This window comes from Propithecus coquereli, unplaced genomic scaffold (genome assembly GCF_000956105.1).
Source record: "Propithecus coquereli isolate 6110/MARCELLA unplaced genomic scaffold, Pcoq_1.0 Scaffold27, whole genome shotgun sequence".
NCBI lineage: Eukaryota > Metazoa > Chordata > Mammalia > Primates > Indriidae > Propithecus > Propithecus coquereli.
The window spans coordinates 9,422,032-9,437,223 of NW_012148285.1; the positions used below are offsets into that span (position 1 = coordinate 9,422,032).

The window sequence follows — 15,192 nt, forward strand, 5'->3', positions numbered from 1 at the left end:
AGACTATAGGGCCATCGCTCAGGAAGGACAGAGGGTTAGGCAGGGTGAGGGTCTGCCTGACCTCACATTCTGGGGGCTTCTCTTTAAGATGCTTACAAGATTCTTCATTCAGGGTTCTTGGAGGATATAGCGGATCTCACATTTCTCTAAATTGTTTAAATAAGTTACAGTTGAATAGTCTGTATGCTGGTTATAGACTACCTGTAGCCACATCCATTTTTAAAATTTAATCAGGATCAGCTGTGAGTATTGCATAATCCGATTTGGAAAAATCCAGCGGCTCACCGTAGGCCTGAATGGGTTGCATCTGGGCACAGTGGAATGGGAGGATCCCAGCACGTGGCCAGGGCTCCAGGGTCTGTGCGTTGTTCGTGGTATAACCCTGAGCAAGCTCCTTAAATTCTAACATGCTGTTTTTCTTTCTGCAAAGTGGGTATAATAACGTCTGCCTCAGAGCACTGGTGTGATGCAGCTATGCAGAGGGCATGGGAGGCGTTTATCCTGAACAGTGAAGGGTACTTGAGATGCTGTGGTTTTGTCTGTCACCACTGTCACTAGCCTTGATAAGGCTCTGGTTCTGTTTTCTTGGTTTTCAGGACCAAGGACCTGATGAACAGAACGGTCAGAGTTATTTTCATGGTGCTATTAGCAGGGAAATTCTTGACAGGCGCAACTCGATCAGAAAGAAAACCTTTTCTAGGAAAGTGTTCATTTATCAAGATTCAAAGCCTGAGGTCTAAACATGATCTGATACATTCCTACTCTGACCATACACTGTGGCTTGTTGACTCTGAAATCTTAAAGCCAAGCAAGTCAAAACGAATTCAACGTATGGGTGGATTTGCTTGGCTCATAGGTAAGCAGTGTTGTCGGCTCTAACCCCAGCAGCCTGCCCGTGCCTTGCTGACACGCGGCAGGAAAGAGGGTCAGGGAAGGCTGGACAAGTCACTGGGGCGGGTCTGCCTCCACCCCTCACGCTGTGGTACTTTTGTTCCAGGTGGCGGAGATGCACGGCGAGCTGATCGAGTTCAACGAGCGCCTGCACAGGGCCCTGGTGGCCAAGGAGGCCCTCGTGTCCCAGATGAGGCAGGAGCTCATCGATCTCCGGGGGCCGGTAAGTGTCCTACAGGAAGGCCTCGGCCTTGCCGCCTCCTCCCTGCCCACGCAGCCTCTGCTGCCCACAGCCCCGCTGCTTAGCTGGGTCACTGTTAGTGATGTCCAGGGCAAGGAGAAGCACCGGGATTAAAAGAGTGAGCATCTGTGTCCCCGCTGACCTGATTTACCTACGTTAACCTCTGCCGCGTTTGCTTTTTTCAAGGTGGGAGGGGGCAGAAGAAACAAAATGTTACAAATTCTGCCAAGTGACATTTCGTGGTTCTCCCTCTAGTAATCCATATTCTGAAGTTGGCACGTAGCCTCCCCTCCAGATTTTCGTATTTCACTGTGTGGTTAAATTTATATGAGCAATAAACAGGCTTGGTTTTGAGTCCGTAACTTTTACCTGCATGACATTACTTGTATATATCTGTTTGCCGCTTGTTTTTAATTCAGTGTTACGGCTTGAGGAGTATCCCACATAGATGGTACAGGGTTTTTCAGCCATGGCACTGTTGATATTTTGGGTTGTGTAATTCTTTGTTGTGGTGGCTGTTCTGAGCATTGTGGGATGTTTATCAACGTCCCTGCTTTCTACCTACTATAGGCCAGTTGCTTTACACACCCGCCCCAGATGTGACAACCACAAATGTTTCTGGACAAGGCCAAATGTTGCTTGGTTTTCAGAGCTAGGTGAAATCATCCCTGGTCGAGACCCACTGATCGAGTTCACTCACTTTCTTAGCTCTGTGGTTCTATGTTGAACGAAATACCACAATATTTTCGATTCTTTCTTGTGTTTGTAGACATTTAAGATGTTTCTAGTGTTTTGCTATTATAAGCCATGATGCTTTGAGCATCTAACACTTGTCCTTTTGTGCGTGAGTATAGTAACTTCTTCATTTTAAGACTTCATTATTATGTAAAATGTTAAGTACCCAAAGGTTAGGCAGATAAGTATAATGTGTTCTTACGCGTCCATTGTCAAGTTGAACCACTCGTGGCCAATCTTGTTTCAATTTATCTGTATCTGCTTTCTCCTTTCTGTATCATTTGACTCAAACACTGTATGTTATTTCATCTATAGACATCTTAGTATTTATCTCTAAAAATAAGAAAACATAAATACAATATCATTATCGCCCCCATTACCAATAATCCCTTTATATCATCAAATATCAGTGTTCAAGTTTCTAATTGTCTCCTAACTTTTTATAGTTTTTTTGATTCAGGATCCATGAGATCCACACATTATAACTGGCTGGCGTGTCTCTATGTTTTTTCTTCTTTAAACCTAAAAAATTATGGTAATACATATATATAATTAAACCATTTTAACTGTCTTTAAGTGTACAGTTCAGTGGCATCATGTCCATTCACGTGTTGTGCAACTGTCACGAGCATCCATCTGCAGAACTTGTTCCCTTCCCCACCTGAAACTCCATCCCCGTTAAATGCTGACTCCCGAGTCCTCCCTGCCTTGGAAACCACTGTTCTATGAAGACTTTCTGTCTCCATGAATTTGACTTTTCTATCTTACATTTCTTTTCATCTATAGAGTCCTCCCTCATCTCTCTCATTTTCTTACACTTTATTTATTAAAGACCCAGAGTTTGGCTTATGAAGTTTTTCACCACTTGAATTTTGCAGATTGTGTTTCTGTAGTGTTATCTGATGTGCTCCGCCATTTCCTGTATTTCCTTAAATTGGCTTCTGGATCTAGAGAGTTGGATTCAGGTCTAGTTTTTTTTTTTTTTTGAGACAGAGTCTCACTCTTTTGCCCAGGCTAGAGTGAGTGCCGTGGCGTCGGCCTAGCTCACAGCAACCTCAAACTCCTGGGCTCAAGCGATCCTTCTGCCTCAGCTTCCCGAGTAGCTGGGACTACAGGCATGCGCCACCATGCCCGGCTAATTTTTTCCATATATTTTTAGTTGTCCAGCTAATTTCTTTCTATTTTTAGTAGAGACGGGGTCTCGCTCTTGCTCAGGCTGGTCTCGAACTCCTGAGCTCAAACAATCCGCCTGCCTCAGCCTCCCAGAGTGCTAGGATTACAGGCGTGAGCCACTGCACCCGGCCTCGGGTCTAGTTTTGCTGGTGACGTGACTCCGTTGTCGGGGTGGTGTTTTCTGTCAGGAGACCCATGGTGTCTGCTGTCTCTCTCTGTGATGTTAGCAGCCATCCGTGATCAGTTCCGAGGTCCATTACATAAACGTTTCCTTAAGGTCAGCGTGGAAGTGTGAAGTTGCCGAGTTTTAGCGTATGGCGTCTTCAACTTTACTGAGTTGCCACATAAAGTAAAAGTTCCTATTTACGACCCCTCTGTCAGTGTGCGAGAGTTCCTGCTAGCATGGTCACACCCCTGCTGTGATGTCGTGATGCATTTATATAGGTTTTCATCCGTGGTTCCTGGCTTATGACTCCCACAGCCCTCGCTCCAGTCTTTCGTTACAATGTTGGGCGCTTTAGGACTCAGAAGCAGACTCAGAAAACAGACGCCCCCTGGCCTTTTCCTGTCCTTTTCGTGCCCTTCTTTCACCTGCTTCTTTTTTCTCCCCAGGGCAGGACTCCGCCTTTTCATGACCTACCTTGTCTGATTGTAGGTCACGAGACCCCCATTTCAGAGAGGGTCTTGCCCCGTGCCCTGGAGGCAGGACGCTGCACACAGAGGCCAAGAAGGATCTGAACAGACAGGCCTTGCTGGGTTTCCCCACTCAGTCGATCAGTGTTAGGTCACACCCTTTCTGTCCAGTCACGTTTCTACATGGTTGTCCATGTTTCAGTCATGCCTATCCTGTGAAGTCTCCATGAAAGGCCCAAGAGGATGGGGTTCGGGGAACTTCTGGATAGTGAACATGTGGAGGTTTCTGGAAGGTGAAATACCCGGAGAGGGCATGAAAGCTCCACGCCCCTTCTCATACCTTGGCCTATGCATCTCTTCATCTGTGTCCTTTGTAATATCCTTTATAATAAACCAGAAGACCTAGGTAAATGTTTCCTTGAGTTCTGTGAGTTGCTTTAGCAAATTAATCGAACCCAAGGAGGGTGTCACGAGATCCCCCATTTAAAGCTGTTCGGTCAGAAGTACAGGTAAAACACAGGTAAAACAACCTGGGGCTTTTCATTGATTGGCATCACAAGTGGGGGGGGTGGTCTTGTAAAACTGAGCCCTCACCCTGTGGGATCTGATGCCCTCTCCAGGCAGATGGTGTTGGAATTGAATAGGAGGACAGCCAGCTGGTGTCAGCTACAGCTGCAGTCCCCAGCCCCCAGGCCACAGACCAGTTACCTGTCTGTGGCCTATTAGGAACCAGGCCATATAGCAGGAGGTGAGCTGCAGGTGAGCGACACGAAGCTTCATCTATATTTACAGCCGCTCCCGATGCCTTGCATCACCGTCTGAGCTCCACCTCCTGTCAGATCAGTGGCGGCATTAGATTCTCACAGGAGCGTGAACCCTGCTGTAAACTGTGCATGCGAGGGATCTAGGTTGCAGCTCCTTATGAGAATCTAATGCCTGATGATCTGAGGTGGAGCTGAGGCGGTGATGCTAGTGCTGGGGAGCGGCTGCAAATACACATTAGCAAATACAAATTAGCATTAGCAGAGAGGTTTGACTGCACAGAGACCATAATAAATCAATTGCTTGCAGACTCATATCGAAACCCTATCAGTGAGTGGCAAGTGACAATTAAGCTAGATTCTAGTTGTGGGAAGATAAGCTCAGGGCTCCCACTGGTTCTGCATTATGGTGAGTTGTATGATTATTTCATTATATACTCCAATGTAATAATAATAGAAATAAAGACACAATAAATGTAATGCACTCGAATCATCCTGGAACCATCTCTACCCCCCGCCCCAGTCTGTGGAAAAATTGTTTTCTGTGAAACCAGTCCCCGTTGCCAAAAAGGTTGGGGACCGCTGTGCTACAGAATCGATTGATTGCCTGCTTGTTTGTGGGAGAAATCCATGCACATTTGGATTTCGGAACATTTGCATTATACTTACCAGTTGAGCATCTCTTATCTAAAAATCTGAAATCTGAAATGCACCAAAATCGAAGACTTTTTGAGTGCTGACATGTTGTTTAAAGGAGATGCTCTTTGGAGCGTTTGGATTTCGGATTTTTACATTGGGAAGAGCTGGCCATTCGGATCGTCAACCTGTATTACTGTGAATACTGTTAAGCTAAGTCACTCATTTGAAGGAGAAGGAGTTTGGGATTAAGGGTTGAATTTTTTCCATTTTCTTTTTTTGCCCGTAAGTATTTTTAGGACTCTCTTCTCATTATTTTTCTTTTCTTCTGGTATAAGATGTGAATGAATACTGGAGTTTTTTTTGCCTTTTAGCAGGATTTGATTACACTCTGGGAGAACAGCTTCTAGTTTCAATAATAGATGGAGACAGGGAAATAGAACCTTGTAAGACTGCGAAGCGTAGAGGTCGATTAAAGTCACAGCGCAGCGAAAGCCAAAGGCGAAGCGACTCGTTCAATGCGGCTTGTTCCCGTGCGGGAGGTGGACATGGGCTCACTTCGTATGATACAAGCTGGATTCCCCTTTTCTCTGGCCCTTTGGCGGGGCTCTGTTTCTCTGTTCCAAGTCCCATTTCTGTTTGCCTCCACTTACGCAGAAACGATGGCCTGGCTTGGTGTGACGTGAGGTCTGTGGGGTCGCTGCCCTGACTCAAAGCATCCGTCCTGTTGGCCTGTCCCCACTCCCCACCTGTCCCCTCCCTCGTCTGTTTGGTGAGGGGACCACCCTTTGGTCTCCCTTTGCTGTGTGCTTGGTGTTTGACGAACATTTTTATACTTTTACCCTCCGAACAGTCCTGTATACTTTACTTATTAGGTCCATTTTTCAGCTAAGCAAACTGAGGTATGGAGAGATTTCATGACTCACCCAAAAGCACCCAGCTTCACGGCAGTACCTGAACGCAAACCCGGGGTTCTCTTATTCCGTACCACTGTGCTGCTTTCTCTTTTTTTGTTTTTCTTTTTTTCCCCCCACCAATTTGAGCAAAATTTATTGTCTCTTGTGCTCAGGCACAGCACTCTGAGTAGTTTTAAAAATTCAGATGCTTCTGTGGTGAAGCTCTCAACATTCCTGTTCCCTATCTGCAAAAAATCTCTCCCTTTCTTGTTTCTCCTTCTCACTTTGTACATCAGAAGCTTTTAAAATTTTTTTTTTAAAGCAGCATACTGATGACTTTGGATGTCAGAGGGCTCTTTGGAAACTTGGAACCTGGAGAAGGCAGATTCCCAAAAGCAGAACAGTGTGATTCAGAGGGGTACACGTAGTCGGTTCGTATATTTTTAAAAAGGGGGGTGGTGGGGTTTTATGATGGAAGAAGCTTGGAAAGTGTTGGATTAAAGATAGTTCAATAGTCATCTTTACTGTAGGGCTTCCCACAGGGGTCGTGCTAGAGGGTGCCTCATGCCTCTTCAAGGGGGGTGGATATGCCAGCATTTTCCAAAATGACTTCCCCAGGAATGTCTTTTCTGAGAAGATGCTCTCAGAACTGTTTTCCGAGGAGCACGTTGGGGAAAGCTGGGGCAGCTGCACGTCCTGTTAGATAGCAGTGCACAGCCAGCGGGGGGTCATCCCAGCCTGCTTTGCCTCCCGATCCCGCCCTGGCGTGGGGTCTGGAGGAGAGGCGGCGCCGTGGGTGCACGGGTGTGAGCGGCAGGCCGCGGCGCTCGGTGTGGGGCCGACTGGCCTCCTGCCCGCTGACCAGCCCGGCCCGGTCTCGGTGTGAACAGCGCTGTGTTTCCCAGGCGCGTTGGGCCCTTTCGACCTTGGCTGCCAGGGAGCGGCTTGTTCTGGTTCTTTCTTGTGTTCTCTGTTCTCTCTCACTCTGTTTCCCTGTTTTTGTCCCTCTCTCTGTTTCTTCTTTTGTCCCTGTGTGCTTCTGTCTTTTTGTTCCTCTTTCTGTGTCTGCCTCTGTCTCCCCCCGTCTGTCCCTTTGTCTCTCTCTCTGCTGGTTTCTTACTTTGTGTCCCTCTGCCTCTGCCTCTCTCTCATTTCCCCGGTGTGTGTCTGTCTGTCTCTGGCCCTCTGCCTGTCCGTACCCCCATGCCTGAGTCTCTTTCTCCATGGCCGTCCCTGTCTGTCTCTCCCTCGCCTTCCCCCTCCCGTTGTCTCGAGTTTAATAAACATTTACGTTGCTCTGTGGTGTGATGATAATTGCTGTTCGTTGCAATTGCCCTGAAAAACTGCAAATGCCTCACGTCTCTGCTTTATCATCTGAGACTTCAGTGTTGCGCGCGGGGTCCCCGTGAAGTGGGCTGGGTAGAATCAGCTTCCACGCACACCTTCGCACACTCTGCCCTCCTGCCGCTTCCCCCCTGCGCAGCCGCCGCCCCGACCCGTGCTTCTGTGGCGCTTTGTGCTGCGGCACTTGTCACTCTGCGTTATCACTTTGTGTGGACTCTTCTCTTTTCCCTGGTGGACCAAAAGCTTCCCTGGACAGGGACTGTGTCTTCATTTCCCTCTTCTCAGAGCGCGGCGCTCATAATCGCTCATGGAGCACGTGACGTGGACATCTGACCAGTATCAGAGGGGTGACTCTGTGTTAACCAGAAAGATCAGAAAGAAAGATACCTTCTCGTTCCTCTGGATCACGACTTTCTGTTAGTTCTCCGTGGGCTGCCTGGGGTTTCCGTGGGACACCTTGCCTCCCCTGTCGAAATGGTGAGCCGGTGCAAACGAAAGACGAGTGATTTAAAATCCAGGGATGAGGGAGATGGAAAAAACCCATCCCAAGTTTTGTAATAAGGTTCACTTTAAGATAAAATGCTTCCTGGGCCTTTCTTGGTATCTTTAAGGCCTTCAGAGGGAGTGATCTCATTTGAGGGCTGATGCTATTTAAGTAGGGGAGCTTAATAGGAAATATGTTTTTCAGCTGGGTGGCACTTGCCGAATATCTAGTGATCAAGTACCGAATTGTCTACGGTCCCACAGCAGCACTAAACATGGCGTTCCAAATTATGAGAGGCTTTATAATTCGGCACTTGGACATCCCTGTTTTAATCGTCTGCTGCCTTGAAGGAGATTATTTTTAAAAGTGCCATTTAAGAGAGGCTACTAAAAATATATCTCACATAGAGGCTTAACTCAGAAATATTAGTTTTTGACACAAAACCATTTGGAAAGATGCTTGCAGAACCCACTTTAAACCTCTCTGTGCCAGAGAATAAAAGCCCCTTTTTGGGCCCAGCAGTGTTTTTCTGTTAATGGGCAATTGCTCAAGTGATCACAGACTCCTTGATGTTCATGCAGACGCTCCCTGGACCTGGGCGTGGGGGGGTGATTGAATCTCAGTTCTCTCCCTGCTGTGCCTGTGCGAACTCTTGCCCTTTTGCCTGGTGCGTTCATGGCCACAGGTAGTAGGTTTCCATGGGGAGCCCTGTGGAGCTGGGTTTAGGGTTTGGGTGGCGGAGCCTGGCTACCCAAGGCTTATGGTGTGGAACTTTGAAAGAACGTTTCCATTAAGATGAGGGTTTTGTGTCTGTTGGCAAATGCAGCGTGTGCAAGCTTTGCTTCAAAGCTGGTCCCATATTGATGCAAATAGGAAGCATTGGCAAGGTACAAAATAATCAAGATTTATAAACTTCGTGCCACATAATGACTTCAGCTGTGAGTTGAGGGAGGAATTTTCTGCTTATGTTGCCTGTCAGTCACTTGTGTTTTGTGTGGCTGCTTTACACGGAGTGCGAGGCACACCGCAGACACGGAGCAGGCGTGGACGATACAGTCCCTACCCTTGACGAGTGCAGAGTCTGGAATACGTTTTGTGTGACTTATGTCTCTCTCTGGTTTGGCTTCACTGGGATTTGGCATGAAAACAGAGGTCCTGACCACATAATGCCGAGATTTTTCCTGACGCTGCTGGATTAGGAGGGGACTCCTGACCCCTCCCTGTGATGTCTCCTCTCCTCCCCAGCGTAGGTGTGCGAATGCTGCTCACAGCCCTGTCCATGGCAGAAATGACAGGTGGCAACGGCGGAGATGCTCTTGGGGCTCACAGGCCCCCGTTCTCCTTTTATTCACCACCGAAGTCCTTCCCGAAATGAGCTCATTCTTCGGATTTCATGTGACCCGGGTGCACAGATTTGGATTAATGAAAATCGTGAGCTCATGACATACACTCGTTATTGGTACAAGCAAGGCCCACTCTTAGTTATTTAAGGAGTATTAACAAGTCCACTCAGATCTCAGGGTTGTCCTCTGTGGGAACTGCACCCAGACTCTGTCCTTCCCCCAGGGAGCAAACTCCAGACCCCGGGTTGCTTTGCCCCTGCCCAGTGTGCGTGTCATTGCACATTGTTGGCATGTAGTTGTTTCAATATGGTGTCACGAGCACGAGAAAGGGGGTCCTGTGCTTGAGGCAACGACACGGACTCGTAAGAGGCTGGTCTGGGCCGGGTCCTCTCCCCATGGTCAGGCTGTGGCACTGGCCTTGACCGTTTCATTTTTCTCATCCTAGAACTGTGGAATCTTCCAGCCTCTTCTGTTCTGTCTCAACTATGCCTTGTAAATCTTACTGACCAAGACATAGCCATCTAAATCCTAATTTAATTTATTCTGCTTCTGCTAAATCAACACACACAGTTATTTCCAAGGATACATAATAACCACATGATTATACAAACCCTCTATATATACTTATTCCTTAATTTAATAAATTTCTTTCTCTGTGTTGAGAGTTCTCTTCTGATTAGTCATACCTTCCTCACCAGTTGCATATGACTTTCTGTTTTTGTTTTTTAAAGACATCTTTCTATTAAAAAGAAAATCTTTCTCAAAAAATAAATGCCCGTCTCTGATCTCTGCTTCCTCCTCTCCTGACCATCACTCCCTTGGGCACGCTGGGCTGGGCAGTAGCAGTTTTAACTCTGGGCAGTGACGAGGGCATCGTACAGCTTGTTCTGGGAGGTTCCCCCATCTCCTCAAAGTGAATTTATATAATCGTCAGTAAAAATCAATGCTGTTTTTGCTGTATGCCTCATGGAGTTTGGTTCCCTGGCCAGCTGGTCTGTGGGATCCAGAGCAGATTGTGCCTAGATACGTTGCCGTCTCTTTTCTGGGAGACCATCAGCTTATGTGGTTAGATGGGAACAGATATATTTTGGTATAGGGATCCTTGATTTAGTTGCGAAAAGCCAAACCATTGGCTCCCTTTGACTGTTCTTTTGGAAATTGCATGGGCGCCATCTTGGTATTGCCCACCTTCCAGCGCTTCCGAGCTTCTTGCCTCCAAGAGCTGCGGAGCTGCTGCTCTGGTCTCTGAGCAAGATGATTTTGTCATCCAGAGTTTGAAGGTTGTTCTCCCAGATACCCCAAAACGGGGGGCTTTGTCCACGCCAAAGTGGGCGGCTGTGGTTTGCGACGCGACTGACACTGCCAGCCAGGCGTTTGAGATCTGACATGGCCAAGGCTTCTGATAAAGAACTTCAGGTCCCCCTTGGATTTTTATTTCTTGCTGAGGAAGTGCCTTTCTTCTCTTTATGCTTTCCAGGAGTGTCATTGCCTTGGCCGGCAGGAGTCACCACCCTGCCCTTTTAGAGCAGAGCCCGCAGCCAATTGTTGCCACCGGTGCCTTGGTGCGGTGCAGATTATTTTTAGCTTTGTTTTAAAAATAACCTGGCAGATGCCAAAGCAGGACCTGTCGCCTTTGCTCTGGTCTCTCGTCGTTGGCTCTTTCCTGCCGAGGCCTGCGCCTTAGTGCTTGTTCCTGCTGTTCCTTCTCCCTGCAGTGCTTTGCTTTTCCACCTTTTGTCTTTTACAGACATGCTTTAAAATTTTTTTCTAAATTATATAAATAATATAAAAATACATTTTGAAAGAACTTAAATAATGCACGACTATATAGAGTACAAGAACAAGTGTCCCTCTCCCAGAGTTCCTGCCGTGAAGAGTTGGGTATATATCCTTCCAGATATTTTTTGTGCGTTTACATATAGACAGGCATATATATACATACATAATGCACTTACCTATTTTTAACACAAATGAGATCATGTATACTTTACAGATTGTTTTGAGACTTTGCATTCTGAATATGTGTTGGCTTCTCCTTCTTTCACACTCTTCCTGATCTTCTGATCCCTTGAGGTCTAGTTCATTACTTGAAAAAGCCCTTAGTGGCCTTGTCAACATCGAGTAATCCTTTTTTTTTCTTCTGGATCACTCATTTTGTCTACTTTTTTCTTTTTTTTAGAGAGAGGATCTTGCTCTGTCGCCCAGCCTGGAGTGCAGTGGTGCTATCGTAGCTCACTGTCAGCTCAAACACTCCTGGGCTCACACGATCCTCCCACCTCTGCCTCCTGAGTAGCTGGGACTACAGGCTTGCTCCACCACACCTGGCTAATTTTTGCATTTTTTTGTAGAGATGGGGTCTTGCTCTGTTGCCTAGGCTGGTGTCGAACTCCTGGCCTCAAGCAGTCCTCCCTCCTCAGCTTCCCAAAGTGCTGGGATTACAGCTGTGAGCCACTGCACCCGACTGTCTACTCTTCTTATGTTGTTCTTTGTTTATTCATTAGTTAATTTTTCTGTTGACCTATATCCAGCTAATTTTCTTGATCCCCAAGATGTTTGTTGTCCAGTGGAGGACACTGACACGTTAACACATAATTGCCATGGAGTATGAGGGTCTGGTGGTTGGTGGGCTCTTGATACATATTTGTTGAATGAATGAATGAATGAGCAAAACACATATCAGGTATAATGATGCCACAGTGACATATCTAACTGCTGGGATATGTCCCGGAAGGCTTTGAAGAGAGTTTGACGTGAGTTTTGAAGGATGAGTAGAAGTTGGTCAGGAGGAAAGGCCTGTTAGGCAGAGGAATGCGGGGATGAATCAACACAGTGAGTTCATAATATTTGCATCCCCTAGTTTCATGGCTTCCTCATGAGATAATGAAGTCCTTAAAAGCGAGAGTGGCATTCGCACTCCTACCTACAACAAGGAACATTTAATGAGTACTTGTTATATACCAAATCCGATTCCAAGTGTATACGTGTAGTAGCAAGTCCATGAGGTAGTACTCCTGTCTCCATTTTAGAGATGAGGAAACTAAGTGACAGGCAAGATAGGAAATGTCCCCAAGTCCCCGTGACTAGTGAGTGATGGAGCTGGTAGATGTCTTCCTTTTTCAGTCTTCATGTCCTCATCTTTAAATGGGGCTAGGAATGCCCACCACAGAGAGTTGTATGAGGCTTAAATTAAATCAGATGGCATCTCTAAGTCAACCAGAGTGGGGGGTAAAATATCACCCTGCATAACTCTGAACGACAGCACTCGCATTGTGCTTTATTTTTCTCTCTAGCACGTATCACCACTTGGCATGGAGTCGTTTATTTGCTATCTCCCCTTTGTCCATTTTATACTTGGCTGTGTCCCCACTGCCTGGTATAGAGTATGAAGTGTTTGTTGAATGAATATTAGTTCCCACTTCTCACCATAATGTCCTGACGATGGATGTTCAGGAAATACTTGGTAAATTTGAGTGAAACTGAACACTCTATGCCACACATCAACAAGGGACTGTGAATTTATCTGTCTCAAGATGGTCAGCACTGCTGTTTTCATTTGTTACTTGCTGTCAAGTGTAAGGAGCTATCGTAATGTCATCTGCCCCTGATTTTTCCTGATGTCTCCGTTTAAACTGTTTCCATTTGGGGTATGAAATCATCCATCAGTCACAGAGAGCACTGGTGCCTTTGGCAGTGGCTGGTGGAAAGAGCCAGAGCTTAATTGGAGAAGATGCTTATGGAGGAACAAGGGCTGCTGGCAGAGGCTTGTCCCCTCTGCCCCGGGCCTTCCCCTCCAGATGGGGGTCTGAGTCTGGCCCATTCCCCAAGATCAAGTTTGGATGACGCCTCGTTTATTTATTCACTGGGTGCTAACAGCATCTTCCCTGTGTCAGGCACTGGCCTGGGCCCCAGTAATGCCAAGAGCAAGCCTTGGTCCTTGTCACCCGGACCTGTGCCATCTGCAGCCTGGTGGAGGAGACCCCATGTGACCTGAGCTGTGATGACTGAATCCAGGCCCTTGCCAGAGACCGTAACCTCTAAGTGACGATTGCTCAGAGTCTCTTATCCTAAGAGATCAATCCCACAGAGGAACGCCCGGAGAGATGTTTCTGTCCGCCCCTTGGGCTCATGTTTTCTGGAGGGTGATGCATGTCGCCCTGGTGGCAGGCAGGATGATGTCAGATGGCTCAGGACTCAGGTGTTACGTAACATGGACTCCGCTCAGGAGGGGAAGGTTGCTTCTTTTTTCAGTTTGTTTTGGCGATGCTGGAGTGGCCTCCGCTTGGTGCTGGCTTGTTTTTAACACTTCTGAACTCCCTGACAAAGTGAGTGTGGGCCTCAGGGTCAGGGTGCTGGTTGGCCACTGAGAAGTTCAGAGCTTCTCAGACTTGGTCGCAGAAGGCTGCATGTAGAACTTCTAGATGTCTTGATGCCAGGGCTCAACTCCAGATCAGAAGGAGGATCTCTCCAGTGAGGCTTGGGCATCCCTAGTGGTTTTAGGTGACACTGATGCAGCTGGGGTTGACAACCACTATCATCTAGAATTCTTCTTAATTTAATTTTTGTTTTTAGAGACAGGGTCTGGCTCCATTGCCTGGGCTAGAATGCAGGGGTGTGATCATAGCTCACTGCAGCCTCGAATTCCTGGGCTCAAGTGGCCCCCCATCTCAGCCTCTTGAGTAGCTGGAACTACAGGTGTGTGCCACTGTGCCTTACTGATTTTTTAAAAACATTTTGTAGAGGTGGGGTCTTGCTGTGTTGCCCAGACTGGTCTCAAACTCCTAGCCTCAAGCCATCCTCCCACTTCTGCCTCCTAAAGTGCTGGGATTACGGGTGTCAGCCAGTGTGCTTGGTCATCACCTAGAATTTAATGAAATTTTGCTGTCATTGGATTTAGTTGCTTTCTGTGATGCTGGCTTTCGATTTGCTGGAATGATACACACTTTTAAAGCGAATTTTGTAAGTAAAAAAAATGAGTGGATTTTAAAAACAACAGTACGAGCGGTATGTGAGTGTGGGGAGAATCATGATGATGCCTGTGAAGGGCTCCTGGATTCTATCACAGGATCCAAGTTTTAGGCCCCATTATTTTGGTCCCCCATAGACTTATCGGGATTGATTTGGCTTTATGACAATGATTCACTAAGTGACAGAAATAGCTAAACAAAATTTGCTGTTTATTTAGCGACTGTACTAGTTTATCTATCTCTATGTAACAAATTGTCCCAACACTCAGGAACAACATTCGGAAATGACAACACTTAACTTCTCCCAGTTTCTGGGAGTCTCGGATCCCGACGCAGCTCAGCTGATTCCCTCTTGGGGTCTCCTAGGCTGCGATCAGGGCATCGGTCTGGGCCGCAGACGTCTCGGGGCTCGAAGGGGGAAGGATCTGCTTCCCAGCTCACCCGTGTGTTTGACTGGATTTCAGTTGTGGGACTAAGGGCCTCAGTTCCTCCCGGGCTGATGGCTGGAGGTCACCCTCAGTGTCTTGCCTCTCTGGGCCTCTCCAACATGTGTTTCGTCATGGCGAGGAAGCCGACAAAGCAAAAGAGAGAGTCCAGCCAACCGGAGTCAAAGTCTCTTATGATCTCATCTCGGAAGTGGCATCCCGTGACTTCCACCATAACCTGTTCATCAGAGACAAGTCGCTAGGCCAGCCCACCTCAAGGGGTGACACAGGATGTGAGGACCAGCAGGCAGGGACCGCTGGGACTTATTTTAGAGGCTGCTGACCACAGGGATATTGCTGGAGATGCCCCCTACATCACACGCCTGTCCTCTGGAAGAGCCCCACGGGAGAGAGGTCTCGCAGGCCTGAATGCCGGAGTAGCTGTGCTTCTGAGCAGTCACTGGTTATTTTGTGTACAAAGCGAGTCTCACAACTGATTTGTTTCACTCTGTGGTCGTGAGGCATCTGACCTAAAATTACTGCTTCCCTTTAATTGATTATATAGAAATAATTGATTGTACAGAAACTTATTACGCAGAAATTTTATGGTGAGACTTTCTGCTTACCGACTCACTGCGTTCTGTTCTTCAATAATACTTCTATTTT

The 15,192-nt window shown here is 47.2% G+C and overlaps 1 protein-coding gene across 1 annotated transcript in view; it reads left to right on the plus strand.

Moving 5' to 3' along the window:
* The window catches only part of SNX29 (sorting nexin 29), a 496,896-nt gene that overhangs the window by 327,085 nt on the left and 154,619 nt on the right, over positions 1 to 15,192 (plus strand). Inside the window, exon 16 of the mRNA XM_012647575.1 lies at positions 998 to 1,114. Coding sequence (XP_012503029.1) covers positions 998 to 1,114 — 117 coding nt within the window. The remainder of the gene's footprint in view (positions 1 to 997; positions 1,115 to 15,192) is intronic.